Below are 22515 nucleotides of genomic sequence, written 5' to 3'. Positions count from 1 at the left end.
GACCAGAAAAATAAGACAGAAATAAAAATACATCAGAAATTACAGCTACATCCGAGCAGCCTAATTCTGACTTAGTATCTAACAATATGAGATTGAACCACTTCCGAGATCCAGATTTTTAAAGCCTTCTCTTATCTAGGGTGTTTCAAAGATCCAAGGAGTTTCAAGAACTCCAGGCAGTGCTTACACCCAAGATATTAATTAGAAAGAGTTATAGTGTAGTGTGGAAGGGCAACCCTCAGGTGTCCAAGTTCAGAGGGAGCTCAGGGGGTCCCAAGGCAAGGCTCACAAGAGAGGGGCAGAACTTAGTTTCTAAGAATGAGTGCAAGTACAAGAGGGGGGGTTAGGGAGTGCCATGGCAGGCTGGTGGTCATGCCTAGCCATAGGATAGGCTGGCACACCCCTGACCAGGCCTGTTCAGCCAACAAAGAAGAGCACAGACCTATTGAATGTCAGACTATGGTCTGGACAGTGATTAGGACACTGCCAGACTAAAGTCTTAGGCTCAGAATACACATAAAGGGAAAGGGGAATGGGAATTGAAAGAGTTTAGGACTCAGGGAGTCCAGTCCATATACATGAACAACAATATCAAGTGTTGTCATGTTTTCTGAACCATAACACAACATACAAAGGGTTTAGGGATGGGGATTCATATAGGAGCAGGAATAAACAAACTTGCAAAAAGCAATAAAATAAACAAAGAGAAGACTGAAGCATAAACACATAAGAGAGAGGCAGAATTTAAACAAGAAGAGACATACCAGTTGCAGAATAGTAAGCACAAAGAGAAGCGGAATACTTGCAGCCAAAACACAATCAGAGAAGAGAGCTTATGAGTTCAGAGAAAACTCGAATGCTTTTTTAGAAAACCTAAGTGTATTTGAGAGAAGAAGTGGTGACTTATGCTGTGTGTGTTCGTGTCTTTGAAAGAGAAGAGTATAGGTATTTATAGTTTTGAAAACGAGTAAAGAATAAGGTAACAAGTATAGCTTTAACACAAATATGGGCATGATCACAATCAGAATCAATTAACACAAGACTTCCCTTTAATCAAGGGATTATTGTTCAAACGGATACTAACAGGATCAAAAATAAGGAAAGAAAATCAGTCTATAAGCCGAATGGTTGTTGCCATAAAAGGAGCAGTAAAATCATACAATAGATATTTAAGTCCAAGTACAGGATTGTACTTATTTTTGGAAAGGGTTTAGTAAGGCCAAACCAAGAAAGAGAATCAATTAACCCTTAACAGGCGAGTAAGAGGGCAAAGTTTTGAAATCAGTTATGAGTTTGAAAATCAATCACAGAAGGGACTCAGTATATAAAGGAATGCACAAGTAATAGACATGTGAGGCCAAGCTATGGAAAAAGAAACAACATACAGTAGTAGCATAGAGCAAGCATTCGAAGCATGATAGTCAGGTTTCAGTGGTTTAATAATAGAGAAAAGGATAAGAGGCATGCAAAGGGTCGAGTGAAAATCATAGTCGAGTTTGACAGGTAGCAAGAACTCAGAACCAAAAGAGTCACATAAAGAAAAAAGAGAGTTGAAGTAAAGGAATCACATTGAGCAATTTCAACAGACGAAGAACTTCAGGAACTCAAATAGACCCCCAAAGAACTAGGATTTTCAAAATCAGTCAGGTTTAGAGGCGATAAACAAGTGAAACAAGCAAACAAATTCAGAATCTCGAATAAAACCCAAAAATTAGGGTTTTCAACATGATAACTCAGATAGAAAAACAAGGTAAACGAATGTTAACAAACAGACTAAGAAACTCAAACAAAATCTCAAGAATTGGGGTTTCAAACATGCTAACTCAAATAGAAAACAACACAAGCAAAACACAGTAAAACATGTCGAGAATCATAAGAGATTCGAAATACCTTAACATAAGACCCTAATTAAAGAATAAAGACTTTTGAAAGCAAAAAATTAAAGAAACTTTGAGAAAGATGGTTAGAAAGTTTAAATACATATATATCCGGGGCAAATCTGAAATAAAATCGAAGGAACCTTAGAGATTAGGATTTCGTAAGAAACCCAGGCGATGAGAAAGGCTTTGAAAACCATCGATCTAAGCAGGAAAGTCGAAGATCGAACTCGAATAGCCATGGCTGGCCTGGACAAAGGTTGAAGACGACCGGAGAACAATCATCAAGCAAAGTCTTGGTCGAAACCCCTTCAAGATCTGGTCATAGGACCTCAAAGACGAGCACGTAGAGGCTGGTACAGGTCTCCGATGAGCCTAGAAAGCCATGGATTAGGGTTTCAATGAGAGGCGACGGCTAGGGTTTGGGGTGGGTTGAGAGAGAGTTGAGAGAAAGAAGGGATTCAAAGGCGGCGTCTCTGAAGAATGGGTTAGGTTTAGGGGTCGTTTGAAATTAAAAAGGAAAAAATCAATGGTGGTCGTTGATCTAAGTGATCAACGGCCGAGATTGAACGGGGTTATGGGCTGGGTCGGTTGAGTAGGTGCTGGGTCGGGTTAAAGGTAATTGGGCTGTGTAGTTTGGGCTCGAATTTGGGGCTGAGTTAGGTTAATTAGGGGTGCCAAATTGGCTGAAATTGAAATACAATTGAGGCTAGATTGTAAATAGCCACTTTTCCCATTTTGTTTTATAAAAAATAGCAATTACGATTTTAAGAACAAATTAAAAGTATTGGGTAAACAAATATCATATAAGTATTAATTAAAAAATGTTGGGGTTAATTTTATAATTATAAGATGCTATCAATTACAAAATAGGCTATAATTGCAATTATATGCAATTTAGCTTTTAAAAATGCCAAGCGAATTTGTAAAAATGTGCAAAAATCATCTTAATTGTATTTTGGTGTAAATATGAGGATAAAATAAGTTATTCACCAAAAATAATAATTGTGGGAACAATTATTGGATTTATGGTATTAAAATAGGCAATAACTTGGTTTTAAAAATCATTAAAAATACCAAAACTCTTGGGTGTGCTGATATATGCACATATATGCTATTTTGGAAATATTTTGGGTATAAAATTACCTAGGGAAAAATTGGGTATCAACACTCGACTAATCTATATGGACACGGTTCATTTGACTGTTTGGCCTATTACAAAGTTTCCCTATCGATACCCTTTGACATGAAGTATTTTCTTCAAAAATATAACATCCGAGGGTGATGCCCCCTATATTCGATGTTGATTGTAAAGAATCCTTGGATACTGTTGAATTTTTCTCAGGTGGCACATAATTGTTGCCGCGTTAAAAACCTCGTCGAAAAAACTCATTTGGGATAAAAATTGATCTAAGGGAAAAAGAATGCAATGTGTGCTTTAAAATCTAAGGTCCTCGTGTTGAAGGGTTTCCCGACGTCTTCGATCGAACACATGCAATAAGTTAGTATCAAATACAAATGGAAAAGGAGAAAGTCACACCTTAGCAATAATACCTTTTGAGGAATGATATATTCCAATTATTTGGCAATTGTTCGCCCTCCATTGTGCCAAGTTTGTAAGATCCTTTTCGATGACACCGAGGACCCGATATGGCCCTTCCCAATTTGGGCCTAGTTTCCCTTTATTCGGGTCTCGAGTATCGAGTGTGACTTTCATTAGAACTAAGTCCCCGATTCTAAAATGGCGAAGGTTGGTTCTCCTATTATAATATCTCTCGATTATTTGCTTTTGCGCAGCCATCCAAACGAGTGCAACTTCTCATTTTTCATCCAATAGTTCGAGGCTAGTATTCATAGCCTCGTGATTTGATTCTTCCGTTGCATGTCAAAATCTGGCGCTAGGTTCTCCGACTTCGACTGGAATCAAGGCCTCAGAGCCATATACTAAGGAGAACGCGGTTGCACCATCATTGGACTTCGATATTGTTTGATAGGCCCAAAGGACCTTGGGTAGAATTTCTCTCCATTTTCCCTTGGCGTCGTTCAATCTCTTCTTTAGATTCTGAATGATAGTTTTGTTCGTTGACTCGACTTGTCCGTTTCCACTTGGATGATACAACGTCGATGAGATCCTTTTTGTTTTATGTTCTTCAAGAAACCTCGTTACCTTGCTACCGATGAATTGCTTTCCGTTGTCGCATACGATTTCGGCAGGTATCCCGAATCGGCATACGACATGATCCCAGATGAAGTCTATAACTTCTTTTTCTATGACTTTTTCGAAGGCTTGTGCTTCCACCCATTTAGAGAAGTAGTTAGTCATAAACAAAATGAACTTTGCTTTACCTAGGTCCGATGGCAGAGGGCCGGCGATATCCATCCCCCATTTCATGAATGGCTAGGGGTATAGGACTGAATAAAGTTATTCTCCGAGCTGATGGATCATCGATGCGAACCTTTGACATTTATCACATTTTCGAAAAAACTCATTAGTGCCTTTTTCCATGCTATCCCAGTAGTATCCTGCTCTAACTATTTTGTGAATCAATGATTCAACGCCGGAATGGTTCCCACAAGTGCCTTCATGGACCTCTCGTAAAACATAATCAGTGTCTCCTGGTCCAATGGTCCATCGAATGTCCTTTTGTATAATGTTCCATCTTCATCCAATGTGAATCGAGTAGCTTTGGTTCGTAGGGCCCTCGACTCTTTAGGGTCCGATGGGAGCTTTCCGTTCTTCAAGTATTCAATATATTTATTCCTCCAATCCCATGTTAAGCTTGTAGAGTTTATCTCGGCATGACCTTCCTCGATCACAGATCTCGAGAGTTGAACGACAGTCCCTGAGCTAATCTCATCTTGCTCGACCGATGACCCCAGATTTGCAAGTGCATCGGCCTCACTGTTTTGTTCTCGAGGTACATGTTGTAAAGTCCATTCTTTGAAACGGTGCAAAGTTACCTGCAACTTGTCCAAATACCTTTGCATTCTATCCTCTCGAACTTTGATTGTTTTGTTTACTTGGTTCACCACTAGTAAAGAGTCACACTTGGCTTTAATGACTTCTGCTCCCAAACTTTTAGCTAGCTCGAGACCTACAATCATGGCCTCGTACTCCGCCTCATTGTTAGTCAACCTAGAAGTTTTGATATACTGCCTAATAGTGATACCCGTGGGCGGCTTCAAAACGATGCCTAGCCCGAACCCCTTCACATTCGAAGCACCGTCTGTGAAAATGGTCCATACCCCCGATGATGTGCCCAATTTAAACAAGAGTTTCTTTTCAACTTCGGGCACGAGGGTTAGCATGAAATCGACCATAAAGTCTACTAAAATTTGAGACTTGATAGGGGGTTGATACTCGATATCGTCCCCACTGAGTTCGACGGCCCATTTGGCTAATTGCCCTGATAGTTCGGGCTTGTGCAAAATATTACGAAGTGGATAAGCGATTAACACGCTTATGGGGTGACATTGAAAGTATGGTTTTAACTTTCTAGAGGCGCTTATCAGTGCAAGTGCCAATTTCTCTAAGTGTGGATATCTAGTTTCTGCTTCTCCTAAGGTTCGACTTACATAATAAACGGGAAATTGCGTACCTTGCTCTTCTCAAACTAGGACACGACTTATCGTAATTTCTGATGTACGAGCAAAGTTTCTCATCTTCCTCTGGAGTGTGAAGCAGTGGTGGGCTCGACAGGTATCGCCTTCAATTTCTCTAATGCCTGTTGGTATTTCGGGGTCCAGGCGAAATCGTTCTTCTTTTTGAGTAGAGAGGAAAATATATGGCTTCGATCCGACGACCTCGAGACGAATTGGCCTAAAACATCTATCCGTCTAGTCAGCCTCTGCACAGCTTTTACACTGTCCACGACGGTGATGTCTTCAATGGCCTTGATTTTATCGGGATTGATCTCGATCCCCCGATTCGATGCCATAAGCCCAGAAATTTGCCTGAACCAACCCCGAAAGCATATTTCTCGGGGTTGAGTTTCATGTTATATTTCCTCAAAATCTCGAACGTTTCCTGCAAATGAGCTAAATGGCCCTCTGCGCGCAAGGACTTAACTAGCATGTCATCGATATAAGCTTTCATTGACTTACCTATTTATTCTTCGAACATTTTATTTCCTAGGCGTTGATAAGTAACTCCTGCATTTTTTAGCCCGAAAGGCATTATATTATAACAATATGTTCCATACTTGGTGATAAATGAAGTCTTTTCCCGATCTTCTGGGTTTATTTGAATTTGATTGTACACGGAATAGGCATCGAAAAAGGTAAGGATCTCGTGGCCAGCCATGGCGTCGATCGTGCGATCGATGTTAGGTAGTGGAAAAGAATCTTTGAGGGCATGCCTTATTTAAATCTTTATAGTCTACACACATTCGAAGTTTGTTCCCCTTTTTAGGGACCACGACTACATTGGCTAACCATTCAGGATATTTCACCTCCCGAATTGACCGTATTTTAAGAAGTTTAGCTACCTCGTCCTTTATGAATGCGTGCTATTACCTCAGACTGAAGTCTTCTCTTTTGCTTCACCGGTTTGAACCTAGGGTCTATGCTTAGCCGATGCATCGGTATCTTCGATGGGATCCCTGTCATATCTAAATGTGACCAAGAAAAACAATTTATATTATCAATAAGAAATTGAATAAGCTTTTTCTAGAGTTCGGGAGTTAATCTCGTTCCTAGGTATACCTTTCGCTCGGGTAGGTACTCTATCAATATAACCTGTTCCAGCTCTTCGACCGTTGATTTGGTAGCGTCTGAATCTTAGGGAACAGTAAAGGTACGAGAGGTTAGAAAATCCTCCTCTTCTTCTTCTATCTCCTGCTTCCCCAATTCGATCGAGGCTGGTGGCTGTGATTGCTGTTTAGCTTCCTGTTTAGCTTCCTGTTTACCTTTGATGCTCGACTTTTCTGAGGTTGATAACGCTGATATCGCTGTTACCTCGTTGACCGCAAGCATTTCTTTTCCAGTATGCTGCTCCCCGTATACTGTTTTTACACTATCCGACATCGAGAATTTCATCATTTGATGGAGAGTCAAAGGGGCTGCCCTCATATTGTGGATCCAAGGCCTTCCCAGTAGGCATTGTACCTCATGTCGCCCTTGATCACGTGGAACTTGGTATCTTGAATGGTTCTAGCCATGCTTACCGGTAGAGTAATCTCCCCTTTAGTTGTTTTACTGGACATAATGAAGCCGTTTAAGACCCGAGTTGCGGGCACGATTTGATCTTGTAGGCCGAGCTGCTCCACGACCCTCGATCGGATGATATTCGCCGAGCTACCTGGATCCACTAAAACACGCTTAACTTGAACATTATTTAATAAGAGAGAAATTACCAGAGCGTCAATGTGGGGATGAGAAATGACTTCTGCTTCTTTGTCGTTGAATGATAAGGAGCCTTCGGACACATAATCTCGGGTTCGTTTTTCCCTAGTGATTGATACCTTTGTGCATTTGAATGTGGTCCCTATGGAATGTCGACCCTATCGACGATCATATGAATGACATGTTGGGGTTCCTCCTATTCATTTTTTCTGTTGGCGTCCTTTTCTCTAAAATGATTCTTGGCTCGATTACTGAGGAACTCTCGAAAGTGGCCCTCGTTGAATAAACGGGCTACCTCCTCCCTTAATTGCCTGCAGTCCTCGGTCTTGTGACCATGCGTGCCATGATACTTGCAAATTAAATTTGGGTTTCTTTGGGAGGACCGGTCTGTATCGGTCTGGGCACCTAGTATCTTTGATTTTTCCGATTGCCGATACAATACCCGATGCATCGACACTAAAGTTATATTCCAATAACCGAGGTGCCTTTGCGGGATCGACATACTTATCAAAACCACTTTTGCTCATAAGTCCCCGAGATTTCTATCCTCGATCACTTCTTCGATCATTCCTAGCGGAATTGCATCCTGAAACATTGTTCCTTCAATCTACGGTATATGGTTGATATCATTCTCTGTTCGGCCTCGGCTCCTTGTCGACGTCCCTATGGGCTTTAACTTTCAACCTATTTGGATGTACTGAACCGGAAGAGGTTCCTAATTGGTCGTCCTCGACCCTGATCTTCGATTGATATCAATTGAGCACATCTACCTATGTTACAGTTGGATGTCGATCTAATTTTGTTTCAACTGACGTGATGCTATCAAACTCCACTTGTTCAACCCTTGGGTAAAAGCTTGAACGGCCCAATCATCTGTGACCGATGGTAACTCCATACGTTCCATTTGAAATCGGGACACGAACTCCCTCAACATTTCATTATCTTTTTGTCTTACCTTGAAAATGTCCGATTTTCTTGTTGCGACCTTTATGGCCCCGGTGTGTGCCTTTACGAAATAATCCGCTAACATGGCAAATGGGTCGATGGAATTTGGCGCCAGGTTGTGATACCAAATCATTGCTCCTTTTGAAAGGGTCTCTCCGAACTTTTTCAATAGCACAAATTTGATTTCATCATCTTCTAAATCGTTACCATTGATGGCATATGTATATGAAGTAACATGCTCGTTGGGATTGATGGTCCCGTTATATTTGGGTACGTCTGGCATATGAAACTTCTTTGGAATAGGATTCGAAGCCGCACTTTGAGAAAGCAACTTTTGTATAAACTTCTTCGAATCCATCCCTTTCAAGATTGGTTGTGCCGCCGGTATCTGATCAACTCGAGAGTTGTATGTCTCCACTTTTTTATCATTAGCTTCGATTTTCTTCTCTCCTGACTCGATTCTCTTGGTGAGCTCCTTGAGCATTTTTATTATTGCAGGATCGGTCCCCGATCCGTTACCAATCGACCTTTTTAGCACTGGCTTGGTACGACGAGTGATTTCCGGCTCAACCCCACTCTGAGTTCTATGAGATTTTGAAGCTGAGCGATAGCGGCCTGCTGAGCCTGTAGCATCTCGAATATCACATGGAGACTAACTCCTTCATCTCCTCTGCCCTGTGTACCTTGGCCACCAGATCGGCCTTTCCTGCGTACACTCCCTTCGGGGTCCACACCCAGGTCCGCATTTAAAGCAACGAGTAAACTGACATCGACCGGATCGACAACTAATGCTTCCCCGAGATTAATCGGTGGCACCTCGGCTCCTGGAGCAATTATGTTAGTCGTTTTCCCTGTGAAACCCGAGACTATTATCACACGGACACGAAAATTTACATGGCAGGCGAGTGAATGCAACTTTCTTAAGATGATGAGATCGTCTATAAACCAAGTATATGTATTTTGCTGGATAGAAAATGCTGGAACGTAATCCAAAGCGATTTAAGTGGTAACTGTAGTTACCATTGTAGTGCGTGGTATACGCCAGGTGGCAACAAATTTGCATGAGAAAGGACAAATGTAATTGCTTCTGTTTCCCATTAATTGCATGAATTAAGGGCAACTTTTTTTCCTTAGAACCCCTACTAAATGGGCCCACCCCACTACCCTTAACATAGCAAGGAATAATAAATCAATAAATAAAGAAAGGAACGCCATTTGATTTTTGAATGCGTGTCTCAAAATAACCCTGAAACCTTAATAAAAGCAACCTTCTACTGTCCTCAACATTCCTCCACTTCTTTCCCTGTTTTCCTCTTTTCTCCTTTTTCTCCCTTTGCCTTTGGGCCCCTCTCATAATCCTAAAATACCCCACACTTCATTATTATATCTTCTTCAACCAGCAACCTCTTGTACTACTCATATCTTCAAACTTGATTTTCTCCCTCCAACCACTTTGTTATTTTTTGATTTCTGCCATGGCTTGTAAATTTGAAGAACCAGAGTTTTGGTTGCCTTCTGAGTTCCTAACGGACGACGAAATACTCATGGGACATGGTAACTTGAAGAAGACGGAGGGACACAGGAACGATTTCTCAGACTTGAATCTCTGTTTCCCCACTGATTTCCCTTATGATTTTTGTCCGACGGTGTTGGGTTCTCCTGTTGACTCTTTTGCTGGTTCCACTGAGACAGAAAGCGATGAGGAAGACGCTCTTGCTGGGTTAACTCGTCAGCTAACCCGCACGACTCTTAACTCAAACCTTTCCCAGCATCAAATCGAGGTATTGGCTTCATACAAATATTTACATACATATTTCTGTTTCTTCTCTTTCTATTTCTAACGTTTTGCACTTTGCTGTGACTCAGAAAAATTGGGTGCACTCTGGTTCACCTCAATCAACCCTTGCCCAAATTGGAAGCTGGTCGGTTCGGAGCTCCGGGTCTAGCGATGGTAGCCCTAACGGGCTTTCTCAGGTGTCTTCTCCCCCAACTTCGCCGCTTGGTGCTCAAAATGATGCTTGGAATCTGATATACCAAGCAGCGGGCCAAGTTGCAAGGATGAAGATGCATGGCTGGTTTAGACCCACCCGAAATCAAGGACTTCCTGGACCGCCTCGAAGCGTCCATCATCCGGTCCACACTTCAGCCCCCATGAAATCCCCCAACTCTTGCTTCAGTAATAATACTCATGTATGCTATTCCCTGTTCATTTGTGTATGCAATTTTTCTGTTTGAAAAGTTTCAGTGTAACCTCAGTGGTCAAGGTTTGTCTAATTACTAATTTTATTTTCTGTAGTTGGAGCAAGCCAGAAGAGAGCAAATGGCGAGGCAACAGAGCAGTGCCATGTTGAATAGGCAAGTGAAGAATGGATGGTTTAACGAGCAGCCTGTCTGTCAAAATAGAGGCTTAAGGTCTGGATTTGGAGTTGGAGGGTTTGTGGAGAGTAACAGGTGTGGAAGGGTAGTGGGTGATTCGGGTCAAACAGGATGGTCTGCTCTGCCATTTGAGCAGCAAAATCACTATCAAGGACAATCCGGGTCGGGTATGCGAGCGGGTCACATGGGTGGATCTGGTAACTGTGGCGTTGTGAAGAAGAGGGAGTGCGCTGGCACTGGCGTTTTTCTGCCTAGGAGATATTGTAGCCAGAATTCTACTGATTCTCGCAAGAAACCAGGTACTTCGTCTCTGTTCCAGCTGTTTATTTTCAAATATTTTTGAACTTTAATTGCTTTTGTATATTGTCATTTTCTGAGATTAGCGGTATTATCTCAATGTTTGCCTAGTGTGTTGCTCATGAAAGTAAAGCAATTTTCTTTTGACTACTCATGTTATTAAAATTTATTAAAATGGAAAAATGAAATAACTCGTCCAATCAAATAAAGCAATGCAGGCTTTTTCCCCTTGTTCTTAGCTAGGTCCCGTCGCTGTCAAGTCGGAGCTGCCACATTGCAGTTTCTTTTTCTGCTGTTTTGTCCTTGTTCCTCGTTGAATCTGAGCTGGTTTTTTTATTTTATTTTCCACTCTCAAATACCCTTTCGGCTACTATAGAAAAAAGCCAAAAAAGAAAAGAAAAGAAAAAAAGTGCTTTATTGCTTTATGACTTGTTGCTGCATTGGCATGTATTTTTCCCTACAGTATTCTGGCTTTTGTCTTTTGTTTTTCTATCCTGGGTTTGACAGATTACAAGTTGTTTTTAATTCAAAATTAAATAGATACATTGACAGTATGTTTTCATTGTCGCTTAATGACATTCCTGTTGGTAATTATTGGAGTATATTCCAGGAAGTAAATCTGGTTTTAATATCTGCTTTGGTAGTGTCATATGTCCTTGTTTTACAAAACCAACAAGTTGGTATTAAATGCTCTGCTTTCTGCCTCTGCTGCATATACAGGGTGTTCCACTGCTTGGCTTCCTGCTAGGGTTGTTGAGTCTTTGAATAAGAACATTGATGGCTTAAATGGCATTCCTTCTCAACACCAGCACCAGCCTCATGCTCTTCCTCAACCACCACGGTTCAATTCTGAATATGGTATGCATAAATGCTGGAACAAGTGAATCTTCAAGTCTTAAATTAATTTATGCGTCCTATTCATTGTAAGGTATTAATATTGCAATGATATTGTTGTGCAGAAATAATAATGGCTAGGAGAAATGCATTGCTTGCACAACAGAGGAGAAATCTACAACAAGAAGGAACAATGAATCTTGAAGTACGCCTTCCTCAGGAATGGACGTACTGACTTTCTTTATTATTAGCTTTAAAGGTTTATCCGGAAATGGTCTTTAGGTTAATTCCCTTTTGGTTTTAGGAAGGATTGCAAGTAGAAAGTAGATAATCCAGTGATAGAATATCCAAAACAAGTACTATTTTGTGAAAAACAAAATGTCTGAATTACAAGGAAATGGTTCCTGGTAATCAGAAGAAAGGCAATAAGTGATGTTTAGTTTATTAGAATATTAAGTGTTAATGACGATTATGTCCTTGGGGGTATTTTATTTTGGGTGCCTGATAAAGAATATCAAGCAGCACATAGGGGGTAGAACAGGGGAGTTTCCCTCAATTTTTGTTTGTATAATAAGTGGAATGCATCTTGTGTGAAAGTTTCATTGCAATGGCCAGATGGTAAACTTTGTAGGCTTGAAGATGCAGATCCATAACCCTCCTTGTAATGCATATCGCTATATATATATATATATATATATATATATATACTACAATAACAAGATAATGTTTTCTAAGTTTGTCACATAAAAGATTGAGCTCTGTTCGACACCCTTGTATTGCTATTGCTTTTGTTGTCCATGTGGGATCTCATTTTGCAACAGAGAACTCTGGCATTAGTGAAAATGAGTTGGGAGAAAAATGCCCTTTTTATAATGAGAGGCTCAAAAAAACTAATTATATTATTCATTAATCATTTATATTAATTTTCTATAGAATACTCTATAAACATGAGTACAGTGTTCCTATATGAATTTGTCGTGTGATGTATAAGTAAAACCATGAAAGACTAAATTAACAGGAATTAAAGTTTTAAGCTAATAACTTGAGTACGCACAATTGCAGTAAAGATTCAAAGATTATGGAAAAGGGAAAGGTTAAAAGAAAAGAGAGAGAGACATACGAAAGAAGATGCAGCTTTTGCGTGACCGTGCCGTACGAGTCGGATTTGAGTCGACGGGGCCCTGGTTTACAACCCAGCGACGTCGTTTTTCTTCTTTCATTTGAAAGGTACAACATTTGAAATATTTGAAAGGGAAGAGTGGGAAACATTTTTAGTAGTTGTGATATGGTGACGCCTTCCTTGCTGTGCATGTTTTTGACTTGGTCAGACTTCCTCTTTACCCATGCTATGCATTCTTATTTTGTACTCCCCCCATATCTTTTCAAGTTTCAAAATATATTTGAAATCTATTTCTAGTAAACTCTTCATTATTCGTTGATTTCTCTAAATCTTAGTTTAAACTCAGCATTTGCTCTCATGATACTTGTGTTTGTTTCTATATATATATATATATACCTTCTCTCATGCTCTTATTTCTTTTGTTTGTGTTCGAATTTATTTCTTCGCTAAAGGGGTAAACTGCCCCTAACCTATTCGCTTAGGTTTAAAATACCTTTCGTCCATCTATTTTGTAAATACCGCCTTCATCGTTAAAAATCTGTCTCATTCATGCACTTATTTCTGACGGACTTTTACTGAATAAAAAACTATTTTATTATATATGACGTGGTAATTGCTTATGGTCAAAATTAAAAATTTCACTCTAACAAGTTCTGATCCTTAAATAACCCGCCCACGATACATCTTAGTCGTTCCAACCCGTTAAACCTTTTTTAGTCCCTCAAACACCCGATTCCATACGCGACTCATGATCCAATCGTTATTTAGGTTTCATTTGTATTTGTTTACTTATTCAGGGGGAGCTATATCATGGCAGTCGAAGTTGCAGAAGCGTGTCGCACTATCTACAACTGAAACGGAGTATATTGCGGCTACTAAAGCTGGCAAAGAGATGATATGGCTCAACAGATTTCTTCAAGAACTTGGATTGCGACAGATGGAGTATGTTGTCTATTGCGACAGTCAGAGTGCAATAGACTTGAGCAAAAACTCCATGTACCATGCGAGAACAAAACACATCGATGTCAGATATTATTGGATTCGCGAGCAAGTGGAGAATAAATCACTTCAAGTCAAAAAGATTTACACGAGTGAAAATCCTGCAGATATGTTGACCAAGGTGGTACCAAGAGACAAGTTCGAGCTATGCAAAGAACTTGTCGACATGCACTCAAACTAGAAGACAATGCTACCTTCTCTAGATGAATGAGACTGGAGGGGAAGATTGATAGTGTCCATCTCATTCAAATTGTTTGGTAGCCAACCTTGTTGAATTGATATTGGTTTGGTAGCTAACCTTGTTGAATTGGTATGATTTAGTAGCCAATTTTGTTGACTTGGTTTGGTTTGGTAGACAACCTTGTTGAAATTGTGAAAAGTGTGCGCAAATTGTCAAATATTGTAGGCTTTAGAGAGTGAGTTTTTTGGCTATAAAAGGAGAACTTCAACTCTCATTTCATCACACCAGCAAAGAGATAAAAGAGAGAGAGCAAGGTATTCCATAAACTATAAGAAAATAGTTTGTCAAGAAAAATAGAGTGTGAGAGATATTGTAGTGAGGTGGAAAAAGCAAAAGAGTGTTTATTTCTTTTGATGGTGTAGTGGTCTTAGGAGTATTTTTACTCGTTACTACACAGTGTAAAGTTCCTCACTATAGTGATATCAGTTGCTCTTCTTGGCCGTGGTTTTTCCCTTATTCAGAAGGGTTTCCACGTAAAATCTTGGTGTCATTATTGCTGCATTTCTATTCTTGCTGATTTAACCATAACTTAGTGTTCTACGTTTATCGCTAATATCGTGAATATTATTTTTACGGGGTTTCTTCCCAACACGTACTAGATAAACAGATTACGCTCAGATCTTCTGTTTCATTTTAACGCCCATTTATCTGAGTTAGCGGCCTTGGCTTGTTTTTTTTATTTAATTAAAAAAGGAGCATTTTGTCACTATGCAGATACATTGCATCGAATTAGAAAACCTTCTTTTCTACTTTCTGATTTGGTAATCTTAAATTGTACACTCTTTATAGTGTAGGATTTGTCTTCATTGTTACAGGTGCACTCACTGTTAGTATGCCATAGTTGAAGATAACTTTTCTTTGGTGGACAATAAAATTGTTTATGATTTTTGTAATATTTTTTTAATTTTTTTTCTTATGAGTTCTACAATGAACGGAAGATTGATATCTAGTTATGTATGTATTGAGGAGCAGTCATTGAAAGTCAGCATTTAATATATAAGCTACTTTACTTTGATTGGGAATTCATGCCTTAAAGGATAATTCTCTTGAATATGATCCAAGTTCGAACATTTATCTACGATTTTTTGAGAGTTCTTATGAGTAATTAAGGTATGTCAAGGCTAAGCTCTTCCTTCATTTTGCATGATCTTGTAATTATACTAGTTTGATAATGAGACACAAAGAAAAATTCATATTCCAGAATTTATGTATATTTTCCTAGTCTCATAAGTGGTATTATTCTCCTTATCAGGACTATGTGTAGAATGTGCATGTGAGATATCGTTTGCCATTTAAGATCAACAATAACTGGCGTAAAGTAGTCTAGTAGTGCTCCAAACCAACAAAACATCCGTCCTTCCCATGATTGATGACTGATGAATGATGAGTGGCTTCGAGGCTCTTACATATATGATTTACTCTTGGGAGTCTGAACGTGATGTTACTTCAATGTTGTAACGACCCAACCGGTCGTTACATGAGTTACCACTCCATTTTCACTATTTCTGCTTCTTATTGTCTTTTTCAGCTGTATTATGTGTTATCGGGTTGTTGGCTCGGTTCGGAGAGGTTTTGGTAAGGTTTGAGACACTTAGTCTCTTTTGAGGAAGCTTAAGTTGGAAAAGACAATCGGATGTTGACTTATGTGAAAAAGGGCTCGGATGTGAGTTCCGATGGTCCGGATAACTTCGAAAGATGATTTGGGACTTAGGAGCGTGATCGAAATGTGTTTTGGAGGTACAGAGTAGATTTAGGCTTGAATTGACGAAATTAAAATTTTGGCATTTTTCGGTTTGTAGGTAAAATTTTGATCTAGGGGTCGGAATGGAATTTCAGAAGTTGTAGTAGGTCCGTTGTGTCATTTGGAATGTGTGTGCAGAATTTCAGGTCATTCGGACGTGGTTTGATAGACTTTTTGATCAAAAGCGTAATTTGGAAGATTTTTGGAACCTTAGAATTGAATCCGATGTGTTTTGGTTGATTTGATATTGTTTGAGGTGTTTTGAAGATTGGTATAAGTTTGAATAGTGGTATATGACTTGTTTGTGCTGTTGGTTGAGGTCCCGGGGGCCTCGGGGTGATTTCAGATGGTTGACGGAAGGATTGAGTTTGTTTTTGACAGTTGAAGTTTTCCCATTTGCTGTCATAACCCCACCTGCGGCTAGGGGACTGAAGGTGCGGTCTCGCAGAAGCACACGCATGGTCGCAGAATCGGATTTGGCCATGTGAGGCAGGGACCGCAGAAGCAGCTGCTTGATCGCACCTGCGGTGGCGCATGAGCGGGTTCTTGATCACAGATGCAGAAATGGGCGCATTAATGAGAACCACAGATGCGGTGCATTTGACCGCAGAAGCGATACCGCAGAAGCGGAGGAAGGGCCGCAAGTGCAAAAAGACTGGGCCAGAAGGTATAAAAGGTTTTCTTCGCGATTTTTGAGTTATTCTTCACCATTTTTATACGGGTTTGAGCTTGAGGGAACTATTTAAAGTGGGATTTCATAGAGGTAAGGTTTTTGGACTCTAAACTCATTTTTATGGTGTTATTTCACTGATTTTGCTTGAAAATTTATGGAAATTAAGGGTTAAAATTGGAAAACTAGGGCTTGAGATTGGAGACCCTTGAGCAAGGGTTTGAGGGGTCACTTGTGGTCGGGTTTTAGTACTTTTGATATGTAATAACTCATGGGGAGATAAGGAGTTGATTGATATAAATTTTATCGAATTCCGAGACGTGGGCCCGGGGATTGGGTTTGATTAATTTCAGGATTTGCATTGTATTTTGATTTCTTTCGAGTGAGCTTTGTTCCCTTAGCACATTTTGATGTTTATGTACTGATTTTGGTTAGATTTGGAGCATCCGGAGGCCGATTTGAGAGGCAAGGGCATCACGCGCTAGAGTTTGGACCAGATAGAGGTGAGTAATGATTGTAAATGTTGTCCTGAAGGTTGATTTCACATCGCTGTGCTATATTGAGGTGACACACACGTTAGATGACGAGCATGAAGTTGTTACTTAGCCCATCCCGAATGACTGTTTTATTGTGTATTTGATTGAAAACTGTTTGCTATCATCATGTTTTGGGCTGAATGCCATATTTGGGCCTCGTGCCAACTGTTTTGGACCCTTAGGAGATTTTTACTACCATTCCTCACTGTTTTGACTTTATACTTGTACTCAGTCATGCTATATCCTACTGTTTTTATAACTCAGCCATGTTTACTCTATTTTGACATCTTAAATGATATTTTGAGCTGAGCATCATATTTAAAGGTGCCCGAGTGGCTTTCTGAGATTTCTGGCTAAGTAGGGCCGATGGGACTATGTTGTGAGGTTATTATGGGATCGGGCTACGCGCCGTAGCGGTATTGAGCTGATTCATGATTATGAGGCCGAGGGCCTGAGTTGTACGCCACAAGGTGGCATGATATGAGGCCGAGAGCCTATTGATTATGCCACGAGATGACTTGATATTGCGCTTGGGCCATAAGGGGCCCATCCCGGAGTCTGTACACCCTCAGTGAGCGCGGGTACACAATGTGATATGTGATATAGCCTGAGGGGCTGATGTTGTTCCATGTTATTGCCCAAGATGCTGATTCTGTTTATATTGCGCCTGAGGGGCTGATTTTTATGTGTTTATCTTTTCTCGCTGCTTTTCATTCACTTGTTTAATTGTTAAAAGACGTTTTGAAGAAGCTTATACTGAACTAAGCTTTTTTATGAGATTTCACTGTTTTGTTGCTTTGCAAAGGTTTTTCACTGTCTCTATGTAACATTTTGCTGTGTTTTACGTGTTTCCTTATCGCTCAGCCTTCATTTATTTTTATTACTAACTGAGTTGGAGTACTTACATTACTCCTTGCACTCTATGTGCAGATACATGAGTTCGGGTTCTGCTAGCAAGGGCTGATTGCTTTCAGCAGGCTATTTGGAGTTCACTAGGTAGCTGCTCGGCGTTCGCAGCCTAGTGTTTCTCCCTCTTATCTTTATTTCCCTTGTACTGGATTCTGTAATAGACTCTGTAGTCCGTTTTTATACTCCTAGACTTATGTTAGATGCTCATGACTGGTGACACCCCGGGGTTGGGTTGTGTTTAATTTCGCAAATGTTCTATCTCACTTTTAATTTTGGGATTTATTGTATGTTAATGACTTAAATTGTATTATTATAACTGTTAAAAATGAATTGAGTGTTGTGTCGGCTGGCCTTGTTTCACGATATGTGCCATCACGACCGGGTCTGGATTTAGGGTCGTGACAAGTTGGTTTCAGAGCCTAGGTTACATAGGTCTCACGAGTCATGAACATGTTTAGTAGAGTCTCGCAGATCGATCCTGAGACGTCTGTATTTATCCTCGGGAGGATGTAGAACCTTTAGGAAAAACTTTATATTCTTGAAATTCTTATCGTGCGAATCTGTTGATCCGAGTACTAAACTTCTATTATTTTATTCTCTCACAGATGGTGAGGACACGCGCTATTGGTCAGGATGGACGACCACCAGTACCACCAGCTGTGGACACTAGAGGCTGAGGACGCGGTCGAGATCGTGGTAGGGGCAGGAGTGTAGCCCGTACAGTAGCTAGGGCAGCACCTGCAGATCCACCAGCCGCCCTAGTTCAGGATCAAGTCCCAGTTGCGGACACTTCAGCAGCACAAGCTCAGAGACCAGCGGTTCCCATTGTGATTCCGAGTCTTCAAGAGGCCCTGGCTCATATTCTATCAGTATGCATTGACCTAGCTCAGGCGGTCTCAATTAATAGAGTCGCAGCTACTTCTCAGGCCGGGATAGACACTCATACTCCCGCCGCTCGCACACCTGAGCAGGTCGTGCAAGGACTTCAGGCACCGGGGGCACCTCCAGCCCAGTCAGTTGCAACTGTTCAGGACTATGTATCCCCTACTATGCTAGAGGACAAGCAATGCAGGTTGGAGTGGTTTGGTAGACTTCAGCCTCCGACTTTTAGTGGTGCCGAGGGCGAGGATGCTTAGGGTTTCTTGGACAAGTGTAGAGCATTCTTCATACAGCGGGCATTCTGGAGACCAGCGGGGTCACTTTCACTACTTTTCAGTTTTCTGGAGGTGCCTTCACTTGGCGGGAGGCTTATGAGAGGTGTAGGCCTATTGGTGCAGCACCCCTTACCTGGCAGCAATTCTCCGTTCTCTTTTTGGAGAAGTATGTGCCACAGTCTCACAGAGAGGAGCTGCGCAGGCAGTGTGAGTGGTTGCATTCGGGAGATTTGACTGTGATGCAGTATGAGATGAGGTTCTCAGAATTAGATCGTCATGCGGTTTGGTTGGTTCCGATAGAGATAGAGAGAGGATTAAGAGGATTGTTGATGGCTTCACATATCAACTTCGTATTCTCATGACTAGGGAGAGGGTGTCTGGTGCTACTTTTGAGGAGGTTGTTGACATTGCTCGTGAGATTGAGTCAGTTCGTTGCCAGGAGCGAGATAAGAGAGAGGCCTAGAGGCCTCGGGGATCTGGTAGTTATGGTGGTGCTCCTTCGAGAGGTCAGTTTCAGCACGGCAGAGGCCATCCATTCAAACATGCTAAGTCAGCTCGTCTAGGTTATCGTGGGGCATCATCGGGTCATGGTTCTCACAGTTCTCATCAGGGCCAGTCATTACTTAGTGCCCCTTCCAGCTTAGAATTCATCCCGTGCTCCATCAGTTCAGGGCTCTTCTATGCCAGGTGCATCTGCTAGTCATTCTGGTGCTAGGGGATCCCTTCAGCCCCCGTCTCCAGCACTCGGGAGTTGCTATGAGTGTGGAGAGATGGGTTATATGTGGAGGTAGTGTCCTCGTCGTCTTGGGGGTTCATCTTAATAGAGGAGTCAGCCATCGGCTTCAACACCAGTTACTTCACTACCACCCACCCAGCTAGCTAGGGGTGAAGGTCAGTCAGCTAGGGGTCGCCCTAGAAGGGGAGGTCGATCAGGTGGCAGTCCGACCCGTTTTTATGCACTTCTAGCTAGGCCCGATGCTATTGATTCAGATGCCGTGATCATAGGTATTGTATTAGTCTGCCACAGAGATGCCTCTGTATTATTTGATCCCGGTTCCACTTATTCTTATGTGTCATCATACTTTGCTCGTTATTTGGATATGCCCCATGAGTCTCTTGTTTCATTTGTTTGTGTCTCTACTCCGGTGGGCGATACTATTTTTGTAGATCATGTGTACCGGTCTTATATGGTGACTATTGGGGGTCTGGAGACCTGAGTGGATCTTTTGTTGTTATGTATGGTAGACTCCAACATTATTGGGTATGGATTGGCTATCTCCGTGTCACGCTATTTTGGATTGTTATGCTAAGACAGTGACATTGGCTATACCGGGTGTGCCACGGATTGAGTGGCGAGATTCGACTGATTATGTTCCCGGTAGGGTAATTTCATTCTTGAAGGCCCAACGTATGGTTGGGAAGAGTTGTCTTTCATATCTAGCCTTTGTGAGGGATGTCGGTGCAGAGACTCCTAGTATTGATTCTATTCCTATTATGAGGGAGTTTCCCGATGTGTTTCCTATAGACCTGCTGGGCATGCCACCAGACAAGGATATTGATTTTGGTATTGACCTACCCATTTCTACCGTATCGTATGACACCAGTAGAGTTGAAGGAGCAGCTTCAGGAATTCCTTGATAAGGGGTTCATTCGGCCTAGTGTGTCGCCTTGGGGTACGCCAGTTCTATTTGTGAAGAAGAAGGATGACACGATGAGGATGTGCATTGATTACAGGCAGTTGACCAAAGTAACAATCAAGAACAAGTATCCTTTGCCTCGTATTAATGATTTGTTTGACCAGCTTCAGGGAGCGAGAGTGTTCTCCAAGATTGATCTCCATTCAGGTTATCACCAATTGAAGATCAGGGACTCAGATATTCTTAAGACTGCTTTCAGAACCTGATATGGTCATTATGAGTTCTTGGTGATGTGTTTTGGGCTGACCAATGCCCCAACAACATTCATGCATTTGATGAACAACGTGTTTCGGCCTTATCTTGACTCGTTTGTCATAGTTTTCATTGATGATATTCTGGTATACTCGCGTAGTCAGGAGGAACACGTGAAGCATTTAAGAGGTGTGTTGCAGAGATTGAGGGAGGATAAGCTTTATGCAAAGTTCTCCAAGTGTGAATTTTGGCTCAGTTCAGTGGCTTTCTTGGGGCACGTGGTGTCCAGCGAGGGTATTCAGGTTGATCTGAAGAAAATAGAGGCGGTTCACAGTTGGCCCAGACTGTTCTCAGCCACAGAGATTCGCAACTTTCTTGGTTTGGCAGGTTATTACTGCCCATTTGTTGACCAAGTTGACTCAAAAGGGTGCTCCATTCATGTGGTCGGACGAGTGTGAGGAGAGCTTTTAGAAGCTCAAGACTGCCTTGACCACAACTCCAGTGTTAGTTTTGCCATCAACTTCAGATTCATATACTGTGTATTGTGATGCTTCGAGAGTTGGTATTGGGTGTGTATTGATGCAAGATGGTAGAGTTATTACTTATGCTTCTCGTCAGTTGAAGCCCCATGAGAAAAACTACCCTATTCATAATTGGAGTTGGCTGCCATTGTTAACACTTTGAAAATTTGTAGGCATTATTTGTATGGTGTGTCGTGTGAGGTGTTTACTGATCATCGTAGCCCCCAGCACTTGTTCAACAGAAGGATCTCAATTTGAGGCAGCGGAGATGGTTGGAGTTGCTAAAGGATTATGATATTACCATTTTGTACCATCCGAGAAAGGCCAATGTGGTAGCCGATGCCTTGAGTAGGAAGACAATGAGTATGGAGAGTTTGGCATATATTCCAGTTGGGGAGAGATCTTTTGCAGTTGATGTTCAGGCCTTGGCCAATCGGTTCGTGAGGTTAGATATTTCGGAGCCCAGTCGGGTATTGGCTTGTGTGATTTCACAGTCTTCATTAGTTGATCGCATTAAAGAGCACCAGTATGATGATCCTCATTTGCTTGTCCTTAAGGACAGAGTTCAGCACGATGATGCCAGAGATGTGACTATTGATGATGATGGGGTGTTGAGGATGCAGGTCTGGATATATGTGCCCAATGTAGATAGGCTTCGGGAGTTGATTCTGGAGGAGGCCCATAGCTCGTAGTATTCCATTCATCTGGGTGCCGCGAAGATGTATTAGGATCTGAGACAACATTATTGGTGGAGGAGAATGAAGAAGGACATTGTGGGATTTATAGCTCGGTGTCTCAATTTTCAGCAGGTGAAATATGAGCATCAGAGACCAGGTGACTTGCTTCAATAGATGGATATTCTAGAGTGGAAGTGGGAGCAGATCACCATGGACTTTCTAGTTGGGCTCCTATAGACTTTGAAGAAGTTCGGTGCTATTTGGGTGATTGTGGATTGGCCGACCAAGTCCACGCACTTCATTCCTGTGTGTACTACCTATTCTTCAAAGCGGTTGGCAGAGATCTATATCCGGGAGATTGTTCATTTGCATGGTGTCCCAGTTTC

At 41.4% G+C, this 22515-nt stretch overlaps 1 protein-coding gene across 1 annotated transcript; it reads left to right on the top strand.

Annotated features, from left to right (window-relative positions):
* The first annotated feature begins 9440 nt into the window (after window positions 1-9440).
* Window positions 9441-12421, top strand: LOC107828880 (uncharacterized). Its single transcript, XM_016656268.2, has 5 exons — window positions 9441-9946; window positions 10032-10355; window positions 10462-10840; window positions 11559-11696; window positions 11798-12421. The coding sequence occupies exons 1-5, from the start codon at window positions 9641-9643 to the stop codon at window positions 11905-11907; spliced, it is 1257 nt and encodes a 418-aa protein (XP_016511754.1). The 5' UTR covers window positions 9441-9640; the 3' UTR covers window positions 11908-12421.
* The last annotated feature ends 10094 nt before the right edge of the window (window positions 12422-22515 follow it).

Source organism: Nicotiana tabacum, chromosome 6 (genome assembly GCF_000715075.1).
Source record: "Nicotiana tabacum cultivar K326 chromosome 6, ASM71507v2, whole genome shotgun sequence".
Taxonomy (NCBI): Eukaryota; Viridiplantae; Streptophyta; class Magnoliopsida; order Solanales; family Solanaceae; genus Nicotiana; species Nicotiana tabacum.
Note: the sequence above shows the minus strand (reverse complement) of the source record. Positions and strands in the feature narration are given on the sequence as shown.

Bases quoted from the DNA above. Each gene is read 5' to 3' on its own strand.
- LOC107828880 (XM_016656268.2), top strand. From the start codon at position 9,641: ATGGCTTGTAAATTTGAAGAACCAGAGTTTTGGTTGCCTTCTGAGTTC. The intron at 9,947-10,031 runs GTATTGGCTTCA...GCTGTGACTCAG, and splicing joins TTTCCCAGCATCAAATCGAG to AAAAATTGGGTGCACTCTGG. The intron at 10,356-10,461 runs GTATGCTATTCC...TATTTTCTGTAG, and splicing joins GCTTCAGTAATAATACTCAT to TTGGAGCAAGCCAGAAGAGA.